This window comes from Manis javanica, chromosome 4, assembly GCF_040802235.1.
Source record: "Manis javanica isolate MJ-LG chromosome 4, MJ_LKY, whole genome shotgun sequence".
In the NCBI taxonomy this organism is placed as follows: Eukaryota; Metazoa; Chordata; class Mammalia; order Pholidota; family Manidae; genus Manis; species Manis javanica.
This window is the reverse complement of record NC_133159.1, coordinates 51,881,817-51,894,719: the sequence shown is the minus strand read 5'-3', so window position 1 is coordinate 51,894,719 and position 12,903 is coordinate 51,881,817. Positions and strand designations below refer to the sequence as shown.

The 12,903-nt window shown below is 32.8% G+C and overlaps 1 protein-coding gene across 3 annotated transcripts in view; it reads left to right on the top strand.

The window, feature by feature from the left end:
* Positions 1–12,903, top strand: part of ITGB3BP (integrin subunit beta 3 binding protein) — a 111,142-nt gene that overhangs the window by 91,237 nt on the left and 7,002 nt on the right. For 2 of the 3 annotated variants that reach the window (XM_073234066.1, XM_037024292.2), the window contains exons 5-7: positions 5,883–5,961; positions 6,402–6,495; positions 6,941–7,000. In XM_073234066.1, coding sequence (XP_073090167.1) covers positions 5,883–5,961; positions 6,402–6,495; positions 6,941–7,000 — 233 coding nt within the window. Of the gene's footprint in view, positions 1–5,882; positions 5,962–6,401; positions 6,496–6,940; positions 7,001–8,700; positions 12,499–12,903 lie in introns of those variants that run through there. The other variant, XM_073234065.1, reaches the window with a different exon arrangement.

Here is a 12,903-nt window from a genome sequence, read left to right as displayed (position 1 = left end):
AATGATCAGGAAATGCAAATTAAAACCACAACGAGATATCACCTCACACCAGTTAGGATGGCCACCATCCAAAAGACAAACAACAACAAACGTTGGCCAGGATGTGGAAAAAGGGGAACCCTCCTACACTGCTGGTGGGAATGTAAACTAGTTCAACCATTGTGGAAAGCAGTGTGGAGGTTCTTCAAAACACTCAAAATAGAAATACCATTTGACCCAGGAATTCCACTCCTAGGAATTCACCCTAAGAATGCAGGAGCCCAGGTTGAAAAAGACACATGCACCCCTATGTTTATTGCAGCCTATTTATAATAGCCAAGAAATGGAAGCAACCTAAGTTGATGAATGGATAAAGAAGAGGTGGTACATAAAGACAATGGAATATTATTCAGCCATAAGAAGAAAACAAATCCTACCATTTGCAACAGCATGGGTGGAGCTAGACAGTATTATGCTCAGTGAAATAAGCCAGGAGGAGAAAGACAAGTATCAAATGATTTCACTCATCTGTAGAGTATAAGAACAAAGCAAAAACGGATGGAATGAAACAGCAGCAGACTCACAGAGTCCAAGAATGGACTAAAAGTTACCAAAGGGAAAGGGATTGGGGAGAATGGTTGGGAAGGAATGGATAAGGGGGAAAAGGAAGCATTACGATTAGCACACATAGTATGGGGGGGAGCACAGGGAAGGCAGTACAACACAGAGAAGACAAGTAGTGATTTTATAGCATCTTACTACGCTGATGGACAGTGACTGTAATGGGGTATGTGGGGGGGACTTGATAATACGGGAGTCTAGTAATCATAATGTTGCTAATGTAAGTGTGCATTAATGATACCAAAATAAAAATAAATAAATAATAAATACCTAGGTTCAAATCCTGACTGTGCCCCTGTTGTGTAACACTGAATAAATAATTTCTTTGTGTTTCAGTTTTCATATCTGTAAAATGAAGACAACATTTACCACATAGTTGTTTTAAAGATTAAAGAAGATATAGCTTATAACGTAGTAAGTACAGTGCCTTGGGTTTAGAAAAAGTTCCAAAATCTGTTAACAACATATTTCATTGTTATAATCCAGATGTCACCATCCAAAGTAAACAGTTTAGATTAAATAGATTTAGATTGAGGTTCATTTCTGTATTTACCATTTTCTGTATTAGACATTGTATTGTGAAGATAAAAACCTGAGGATTTTGTCCTGTATGTACATGTAACTCTGGTTTCTTAAGGTACAGCCTCTTACAGGTAGTGCCTTACACAAGTCTTTAGTTTAGTAATAGAATTAAGACTTCATCTGTGGCCTTTGAGAGTATAGTATTAGTAGACTAGTAAGGCAGAAATCTGAATTATAAGAGTTTAATTTCATTATGGAGGAAGTGGAGATTGGATTAGACTATTAATTAGAGCAACTTTTTGTGAAAGAAAGAATATTCATTAAATTAAGTTAAAGGAGAATTAAGCAGCATCAGGGGCCTAGCAAAAATCACATACTTGTAATGCTGACCATCAGCTCTGCTGTAAGATTTCTACAGCACTCACAGTGTAAGCCAGGAGTGAAGGAAACAGAGGTAAGAAATGCAGGATTGCACATTAGAAAGATGTGTATGTCAGAAGCTTAAGGAACTGAAGTAATTAACTTTTTTAAAATTTCCCATTTTTAATGAAGTATAACTGACAATTAAAATTGTATATATATATAAAGTATATATTGTGATGATTTGATATATGTGTACATTGTGAAATAATTACTACAATCAGGCTAATTAACATAACTATCACCTCATATATTCAGCTTTTCTTGGTAGTAAGGATGCTCAAGATCTAATCTCATAGCAAATTAACTATAGCCATAATGCTGTACATCAGATCCCCAGAACTTATTCACCTTATAAATGAAGGTGTATACCCTTTTAAACATCCCCTTCCCATTTCCTGCATGGGCCCAGCTCTCTCCATTATGTAACAATTGATGAAATATGAAGTCTGTGATTAGAAGGAAGTAGAAGGAAGAGAAAACTGAAAGATGAGCATATTTCACTTGTATCTAGAGGTAGATGGTCACTGGACCAGGTCTTTTTTATTCTATTCATTGATCCATCAAATATTTATTGGGTACAGAACATTCTTTGGTTACCATGCTAAGTAACTCAAGTTATAATAGTAAGGTAGATCCTGTCCTTTCCTTCATGGAACTTACAACTTGGTGAGTGAGACAGATGTCAAACAATTGGAAATTACAGAAAGGAGCAAATTGGGATCTTTAAAGGACCTTATCATGGCTTTTAGAGGTTTCTTCTCTCCACTACATCCACAATGCCAGTTCAGTCAATGTAATAGGCGCCATGGGTTGCATTCCAGGAAATCTTGATAAAACCACTGTGCTCCTCTCTTATTTGCTCTTCCTTTGCCCCCCTCTGTCACATATAGAATGGTACAGCAGCAGCTGAATTAATGCTTACTAACCACCTGCATCAGTAATTTTTAATTAGAATCAAGAATATAGTGACAGTTTCTTTGTTCTTTTAGTTCTCCACTCAAAATACATCTGAGGAACTTTATAGAGAGAAGGAAAATGATGAAGCTAAGAATGAAAAATAATTGAAAGTAGTCAAGATAGGAAAAACCCAGAACTGGAGCAAAATGATAGTTTTGAAAGTTACTTTATATATGACTTGCTTGAGATCGGAGAAATTAATATGAAATAAATTAAAAACATAATTAATAGATACATATCTCCCATGGATTTTATTTGGCTAAAGAATCTAATTTCAATTGTTTTTCAGAATAGTAAGACTTTCTCTTTGGGGAAAATAAGAGAACTCTGAATTTCACAGTGAAACTTTTCTAAGCAAACTGGAAAATGCACTGAAAATCCTGAAGTTTTGGCATGTGGATCTCTGATCAGAAAAGGAGATATTATTCATAGTTAACATACCATAAGAATCTGCCCTGAGATAAGGCAGTCTGGCAAAAACATGTTAAGATTTGAACAACTTTTTGTGTGCCAGACCAACTGGATCATAGTTTCTTAAAAATACCTTAGAGAACTAACCTGGACACTTAAAATACTGGATGCTGAAAAAAGGTGATGCTGGATTTTACTCTACTGATGAACAAAGAAAGGAGCAAATTGGAATCTTTAAAAGTTCATCCAAAGAGGACCAAGATTTCAGATTTCTCAGGTTGTACTCTATAGTCGGTGTTTGGCCATAGCCTAGGATCTGATCAAACCCTATAAGGAGGACGTGCCACTGGCAGCAGTCACTGGATACCTGGATGCAATTCCCATCAACATCTGCACAAGTCACAGGGTCATTGTGAGATGAAGTTTTGATCCAGTTTAGTCCAGCCAGAGGCAACTCTCTAAGAAAGGAATAGTGTTCTATCAAATCTGAATGGTACTCACTGGTGTTGGTTCCACTCACCAACTTGAAAGAGGAAGCAACAACCTTGAAATTTTGTGATACAGTGAACTTCAGAAATGTATTCTGCAGGTAGAAATAAAGACTGTTGATTTTCGTAAATAAATCAGTGGACATCAAGATGATATTAAAGACCACAGGACTCCAAGCAAACAATAATGTACTCCTAGGGCTGCAAAGTATAATTTGAACCATCCATAGATATTATAGAAAAATGCTCTCACTAGCAATAAAAATCCAGTCTCTAGCACCTATGGGATTAAATATAATAATTGACTTCTTTCTAGGGTGAAGACAATGGCAGTTGTACTTCCCCAAAAAGCTGCTCACACTTCCTGAATTTCTCAAAATTTAAGTTGTATGACAGTTAAAAAACCATTCCGTGAATTTGGTTACCATCAAAATGGAAGGAGTTGATTTGATCTAGAAAGAAGTAAAGGAAAGGGAGGAGGAGAAAGAAAGTAAAATAAAAACAAGAATGATGGAGTGCCCATTCATTCACTTGGTCCTGCAGTAAAGACAAGTTTCCCTGCAAAAGCAGCTTAGGCAGGTGAAGGATATCTTGAAAACAATTTCCCCAAACAATTGATACTCAGTCCATACAACTCTCCGAGGTTGTCAAAACAGTTTGCTTGGCTGAGACCCTCATAACTATCTTGAGAGAGAGAACTACTGATAGGTCCTGTGGGGAAACTACATTGCACAACTCCTAGGGGCACCATTCACATCCTACTATACCTGAACAGAGCCCTTGGAGTCATTCAAGATGGCAACCCTGCAATACCCAGCTCTTTCCACACAATTCCCTGAGGTTTAACAGAGCTCCATCAGTTTCTTAAGGTATTGTAAGACAGTGTGGAAAGGCTATGCCACTCCAGTCCTCCCAGGGAAGGGATGCACGGTAAAGAGCCCCTAAGATTCCTTCTCGTAGGAAAGTAGTTGACTTTCCTCGGAAGCTTTGCACCCCTGAGGTACCTAGTCATTTTAGGTATACTGTAGGAGAAGCTCTTGGATGGAAATCACTTAAGTCCTCTTCCTTTAGGCTTTTGGAGCTCAGTGGAAGGAGGTGGAATTCCTTATGACACTCTCAAACTGAGGTTCCAGTGGTAAGTAACTGGAGCCTCAGACAGATAACTTTTCATTGAAAATACGTAATAATGAAGGAAAATTCTTAAGGAAAGAAAATCACCTCTAATTCCACTCTCCTTATATAGTTTTTAACTTTTGCATAATGCTGTCTCTCTGTCCCTTGCTTGCATACTTACATACATACTTAGTTGAAACATACTGTACATATTCATTGTACATGAAAATTTTACATATTTGTCTTATTTTTAATAGCACAGAAGTGTTAATGGATAACACTGATGTGATTTTGAAAAACATTTAAATAGAACTTCTAGTTTCTTGCATAAAATCAATAGTATAGATTTGTACTCTTCAAAACAGTAGTCACTAGCAGCCACACCTGGCTAATGAGCATTTGAAATGTGTTTAATCTGAAATGAGATGTGCTATGAATATGAAGTACACACTGGCTTTTGAAAAAAAAGTATAAAATGTCTTGTAAATAATTTTTATTTATTACATGTTGAAATGGTAATACTTTAGATATTGAGTTAAATATATTATTAAAATTAAGTTCACCCATTTCTTTTTACTTCTTTTAATGTAGCTTACTAGAAAATTTTTAATTAGATATGTGGCTTACATTATTTTCTGTTCCACTGCATTGGTATAGATTACCATACACAGTTATGATATCTTAAAATTGGACAAGAAAAACTAAAATTGTAACAACAAGGGAATGGTTAAATTGTCTTTGATATATTCACTAGGAACATTATTATTCAGCCTTCAAAAATTATAGACATGGGTGATATGGCCAAAAATATGTATGTAATATTATATTTGAAAGTATGATATAAAGTTATAGAAATGGAGTTTTTCCAGAATTCTAACATGCTAACTAGAGATACATTCAGGAGGTAGGGTAACAGTGACATTTTCTTTGTTTTCAAATTTAAAAGACTGCCCTTGTTTCTTTTTCACACCAAAACATATTAAAGCATAAAATTTATTTTTTTTATTTTAAAAAATCACTGGTAACACTGATTCACAGACCTAGATCAAGATAACTAAAGAGTGGTACGTGTATTAGTGTTCTTAAAGTATACTGGTATTGCGGAGAAAGGAGCAAGACAGCCACATCTTCTCTCCTGTGTATCCCTGGAGAGAAAGTGAGACTCCAAAGGACAGGATCATTGATAACATGTATTGTTTGCAAAGGAAGGAAAGATGGAAGGAGTATTTACATCTTTTACCACTTTAGAAAAAGGAAAGGAAAGGACTAGAAAATTGAATCTAAGATCATTTAAAAAGAATTAAATCTCTGAAAATTGTTCATGTTGAAATGCTTGATCTTGCTAAATACTATTTTTTTTCTTCATAGATTTATGACATTGCTATCTAAAGTTGAGAAATCGTCAGAAGAAATCATGGAAATAATGCAAAATTTAAGTAGTATACAGGTTTGCTGCCTTTTTTTTTAGACATATAATTTTCATACTTCTATTAACCCATTTGAAAAAAGGGAACAAAAGAGAAGCCCCAGATTGGAAAATCCAATGCAGGAAAGAGTTTGCAGGGGATTTGTTTAATACTTTTCAGGGAATTTTTCTTATATGAATATTAGCAATAATATTTCAATAATATCTAACTTTCTCACATTTAAAAGTAAATTTGTAGTCTTTAAAATATTAAAAGTAAATATTTAGTCTTTTTTGTCAATAAATTGTTTTTATTCAGGTATTTTAAGGCTTACAATAGTTGACCTACCGGAAAAAGTTAAATTTCCTACTGTAGACTAAGTTTCTCAAATAAAGGAAACGGTATACTTTTCACTAAGCTTGTCAGTACTACTATATTTGTAGAAAACATACTTAATTCATTTAAGATGACTTTCTTTTAGGCTTTGGAGGGCAGTAGAGAGCTTGAAAATCTCATTGGTATCTCCTGTGCATCATGTTCCTTAAGAAGAGAAATGCAGAAAACGAAAGAACTAAGTAAGAAAATTTTACTGAGTTTTCAATGGTGTTTCTCCATTTCTTGTTTCAAACTTACATATTTTAATATTCTCAATTTTAGAGATAAATCTATTCATTTTTTCCAAATATAAATTTGATAGACTTTATATATGCCACTATTAGACATGTGATAGAAATACTATTTAAAGAATAAAATGCCACATTGTCTTTTACCAGGATATGTTACTTAAAGGATTCTTCTTGAATATAAAGGGAAAGAACGTACCTTGAAAATTGGTAGTAGATTTTTTAATGTATAGCTCATTCTTTAAATAAAATATAATAAGGTACTATATTTTATATTTAATACCAATAAATATTTAGTACTTTGAATTATTTTTTCTCATGAAGTTGTTTCTTCCAAGACAAGAAATTATTCATATTCCATGTTAATTCTTAACATGAGTGCTCTTTTTTCTTCTAGTGACAAAAATAACAAAACAAAAACTATTTGAAAAGAAGATTTCAGGACTTACTAACAAAGGTAAAGAGTTGTGTTTTAATTTATTATATAAAGAGATCTTTTCATCTCATTTCACTACTTAAAACCAATCGTTATGAGTCCTTTTTGAGTCTGTTCTTTTAAAAGACCACATATCTCATATGAAAAACCATATATATTGCATCTAGCAGAAGACCATGTCTGATAAGATCAACTTCCATAAAGACTGAACTTTTTAAATATCTTTTTAAATACAATTGTCAATTTAAGATTTAAATTTTATTTTTATTTAAAGTTATTTTTAAGAATACAAACAGGTGCAGTGATGCATTGACATATGGCAGTTTTTAATGGTGAATTTAATGGTGCAATGGTTATGAAGCATAAAAAGTTACTTTGTAACCTAAAAAAACTTCCCGATCATTAATGACCTTTGATCTACTGTGAACTCGTGCCTCTGAGCATTTCACCAGCATGGGAAACTAAACTGGCAGATTTTAAGTTCCAATAACACATGTACAACCACACCTCAGTAAGCAAAATAATCATGGGCTGTAAATTAACACCATCGGACAAAGTTAAGAGGGATTATTTTAATATTACTGATATAAATGCCATTTAGCAATCTCTGCAAACAGAGGTAGGCCTTGAAATGGGTAGCAGTGTTTTAGTCTACCATTTTTGAGTACCGGTGATTACCATTTATTGAGGACCAATAATTATTATGTTCCTAGCACTTGGACAAGCAGATGTTTACAGCAGCCCTGTAAGATGACTGCCATTATAGATAAGGAAAAAAGAAACAAAAAAATGTTAAGTAACTTGCCCAAAGATACTCTTGCTTAAATGTCAGAGTAGGGATTCCAGCTAAAGAACAATCTGACCTCAAGAAGTATGGTCTTTTCATTATTCCATGTTGCCTGTTCCTAAAATCCTAAAATGAAATCATCTAGTCATCCCAGCTTTCAGATTCAAACATGAGGCATAACTGAAACTGGTTCGACCAATCTAGTATGTTAAACTGTTTTTAGGCTCTTAAACAAGCCAGTGATGATTTTGCAATACAAAGTGCTGGGATTCCCTGCCGGTCAGTTCCTTCCTGGGTCTTGTCAGAACAGCATCCATAGCAAGATTCCAGAGTTCATGCGGGAAAGGAGCTGACCAGGATCCTGTCATTCAGTTGAACAGCTAATTTCCATTGTTATCCCAGGAATATAAGAACATGAAGGTAGCTCTTAGAAAAACTAAGATCCCCTTAACTAAGATCTGAGATCCCTTTTCTCCTATACTGTGTAACTTGATTATAAGGTATAACTGGGTTTCAATGGATTCAATCTCTCCTAACTTGACAAGTTTTAGAGGATGATAATGGGAAGTTGGAATATTTACTTCCCAACTAATAGAAATCTTTATTCTATATATTCTGTGCCAATGGTATGATTTTTTTTAAGTTGTAATTTCCCAGAACTAATTGGAAATAGTCTTTACATAGTTGGCTTTTGCCAACAGGTTTGAGAAATGAGAAAGAGAAAATTGTAGAATGATTCAATTGTGACTGCTGATAATAATGGGAAACAGTTTTCCAAAGTATTGTTTCTTTCCCTAAACATATATTCCATGTGTAAAACAGCCATCTCCTTTCAGTTACCCAGTATATACCAATTTTTTATGTGTTTATGCATGATTAGCCTTAAACTATTTTCTAGTGTTTTAGGCATTAAAACTGACTTATCCATTACCAGGTTTTTTCCCTATGGGTGACTGTTCATGCATAGAGGAGAGTCCATCTCTAAAGCACTAAATCCAACAAGCATTTAATTATTTGTTGTGATTTAAATGAAAACTGAGTAAAGATATATAAAATATATAATACATGTTATATATAAATGTATATTGTATATATTAAAATATTTAAGTCATCTTCCATTTTGTTTCCTGACAAGAGCAGGAAAGAGCATTAGCTCTTATATTACCTGAGGTATTTGTATCTTCATTAGCTTTTCAAGTAAATTTTGTAAAAGAAATGTTGCCTGAACAATAGGTCGAAACTTTTTTTCTTTATAGTTTGAGTTTGAGCTATGTATTTTTACTGAGTGCTTTTCCCTTTTCTCTCTCTGGCTCCTAATAGGTATGTTTTTTACCTTGGTGGGTTGGGTTTTTTTTGGCTGATGATGCATTTCCAACATATGCACATATATATGTAAATTTTTGCTAATTTAGTAACTTTCACCTCTTCTATTAATAAATGCATTTTAAGAGGATCTGTTAGTTTTTTTTGACATCTTAAACTAATTTGCTTTATATGTTCTTTATGTCAGGATCTTGCTCCAGCTTTTTATAGAAATTTCTACTTTATTCTTTCTTTTACTATGTTGTTACTCAGAATTGTTTAAATTTTAAAATATTTTGGTAATCTTCATATTAGAATTTACATAGTTAGAAATTATATAAAAATCAACTCTATAATATGTATTAGATTTTTTAAAATAAATTATGAAAATGAAAACTTTTATTAGGTAATTATAAAAGTGGGAACAAATTTTTTCACTATCAAAAGAATGTCTCTTACTTCCAATTGTAAAATAAATAAGTAACCGGGATGTAATGTATAGCATAAGGAATATAGTCAAAATATTGTAACAACTTTGTATGGTGATAGCTGGTAGCTAGAATTATCATGTATACAAATGTTGAATCACTGTGTTGTACACCTGAAACTAATGTAATACTATGTGTCAACTACCCTTCAATAAAAAATAATTATCTGCAAAAAAAAAAAAAAAGAATGTCTTTTAGATTCTTATAAAATTTTCTTAGAACAGTTAAGATAGACAATACCAGAAGAACTTCAACATTTATGCTATTGTCCCTTCAAATTCGTCCTTTTAGTTCTATTTACTTTTTCATTTCAGTGCTAGTTTAGCATCACTTGCAGTCTATTATAGGCAGAGGAGTATAATTGTAAAAATAACACTGGTGTTTTAAATAAATAGATGTCTGGTACACATTCTTAAGGCTTTTATATAATTTATTGAAGGGAATCTTAGAACATACACAACATGAAAAGGTACACTGAGATCTTCATAGCCTTCAGAACTAGACCTTGCAAATCAGGGAATGCCTTGACAAAGTGTCTGAATAAAAGAGGGTCTCCTCTACTAAATACAGATTTCTTAAATAAAGGAAGGCTTCTGTCTTTTTTCAGTTACTTAGGAAGTAAGCCTAATTTCACTTTCCTTAATAATATTGGCTTTATGACTATTACAAAAAGAATGAAATGAAAGGTTCTTTTCTGTTAGAGTTGGATGTGAATTTTCATAATTATTTTTAATTTGTTATGCTGAAACTTTAAAACATGACCATTCATGGGTTGATACAGAGGGAATGTCACATTATCATCACATGGTAAGGCATGAAATTTATTTACTTTACATAATCAATCTCCACATAAAACAACTTCATATAAATAGTCCTAAGTCAATAGAGACATTATTTAGTACTTAGTATTTTAATTTTTTCTGGAGATATTGGAAAAATGCCATCATTGTTTGTCTATGACTAGTACTTCCAGTAAACAAAATGTTTTTGAAAAGAATGCAAATTGTAGAGCAGTTGCCAACATACAAAATCTCAACACTTAGCTTCATTCCAAAACATATTATATCTGTTTTGATAATAATTGTGTTGGTTGCAGTATGCATATTCTAAATGAAATGTAACCATCTGAACTTTACATTGTTCAAAAAGTTGATTGTTTCAGCTGAAATACAAAATATTTCCGAATTTCCAGCTCTGGCATTAAAAAGAAAAGTACAAACTATAACATTCCCTGTTTTCTTTAGCTAACTTACTTTCTTCTTACATTGTAAAATTAATCTTTATTTTAGCACTTTAAAGGTTTCTAATTCTTGGACTACAAGAAAAATTTTAAACTCCTGTTCTAAGACTATAAAATAGTTTGACTTTTTCATTCTAACACCCACTGAACTATTTTTTAACTTAAAATATGTTCTTTCCCCCCACTCAGTCTTGAAAAGTATTCATCATATCAGCTAAATAATTTTACTCCTAGAAGACTACTGCCCTTTTAGTTTTTCCTGTTCTATCTTAACATTAAACAATACCCTTTTTCAAACAAATACTTCAATTTTAAAAGCATTGAGGTTTGAAGTTTAGACATGATAAGTTTTAGGAAAAACAACAAAACTTCGCCCTATGCTTGGTTTATTTGGAGATAAAAAAATGAAGACATTGGTTTTGATGACACAAATATACTTTAGGTACAACTGTAGTCCTCAGCTCTTTATAAGGGTTTAGCTGTCATGTATGCTGTACATGGTTCGGACCTTTCCTTAATAATGTTAATGCTCATATTTCACACTATGACTATTTGGGGGATGCATTTCAACTGCTTACTTGAGATTTGTGTAGGATTTAAGGAAAAACAAACTAGTTTATTACTTTTCAAAGCCTTTTAAGTAATTTCTTCCATGATTAAAATTTTTTTTTGCTTTACCAGAAGTATGATAATTTTTATCTTTTAAACAATCATTAAAAATTGTTTCAAACCATGGACTTGAAGTCACTTAATAGCAATTATGTGTTTAAGAGGTGTAAATAACTTGCTATCAGACATTACAAATATCCAGGTGCTCTGTATGTGCTGATGACAACAAAATTGAAACGAAAGACTGTAATAATTCTGACTGGTTTTCTCTGCAGACGATATTGATTATTTGTGTGTGGTGAGAGATTTGGAAAATTCAATTAAAGGAGTTGTGCAAAGGTTTAATAAATTTTCCTTCTACAGCATGTACACAGACATTGTTGCGTATTAAATCAATGCAGCAGTTCACAATATATTTTCTTTGAAACATAAAAATAAATAACATTTAAACAGTTCTGCTTACTACAGAAACAAATTTGATTTTCTGTGAAGCATTTAGTCATGTGCTATCACTGACTCATACACATTTGCCAGCTGTAACAAATTTTATAGACATTTTCTCCAGAGACATAGCTCACATACTATGAATTTTTAAATGAGCAAATGGTGAAGAGGGATGTCAGCAATATAAAAATTGATCAGTTAAAAGATAAAAGCATAAGTAAAGAGATTTGTATGGTACTCTTAATAGGTTTTATTAAATAAAAATACTATAAAAAGACAGTAATGAACAGACTAAAGACTAACTGTTCTTGAGGTGGAGAAGAATTATTCTGGCACATTTAGTAGATATTGGTTTTATGTCACCTGGCAGGTGAACATTTTTTTTCCATTTTAAATTCTAAAGTAATCAGAAAAGCTTCTCAAAAAAAGAAAGAAATTCTCTAAGTGGCTTATATATTTTAAACACAAAATAATAAAGCAGATATTTATAGTGTTATTTAGCTAATTATATAGGTAAGAGCAGAACTTGTATAAAAAGTAAATATTAGGTGATTTTTCTCCTCCAGCACAGATCTCACATAAGAGGAAAGTAGTCATTGTAATTCACACTGTCCCTACCATGTGCTTCAGCCCTTTGGAATCTCTCTTTTGGGACTCTGGGCCTCTCTATCGCTTCTCTCTACCTGGATTCACTTTTTTCTTTCTCTAACTCCTGCTCATTCTTTAAGGTCAGCCTCAGATGTCACATCCTCTGTGAAACTCTCCCCAGCTCCCCTAGCTAAAGCTAAATTGTTTCATCTAGGCTTCTATAACACTTGTCTGAATGTGCATAAATGTATCATGTTGTAGTATATTGTAATTGTCTGGTTATAGGGTGCTTTCTGAACTCCTCTTTAGCAAACAAACAAACAGAAGTCTTCTCTCTATACTGTAGCCTGGGTCTGGTAGAGAACATGATAGAAGGTCCACAATGAATGTTCAGTGAATAAATAAAAATGAATGCCCACTCTTAAGACTTTTTTAAAGGAATTATCTAAATATTTTCAAATACTTA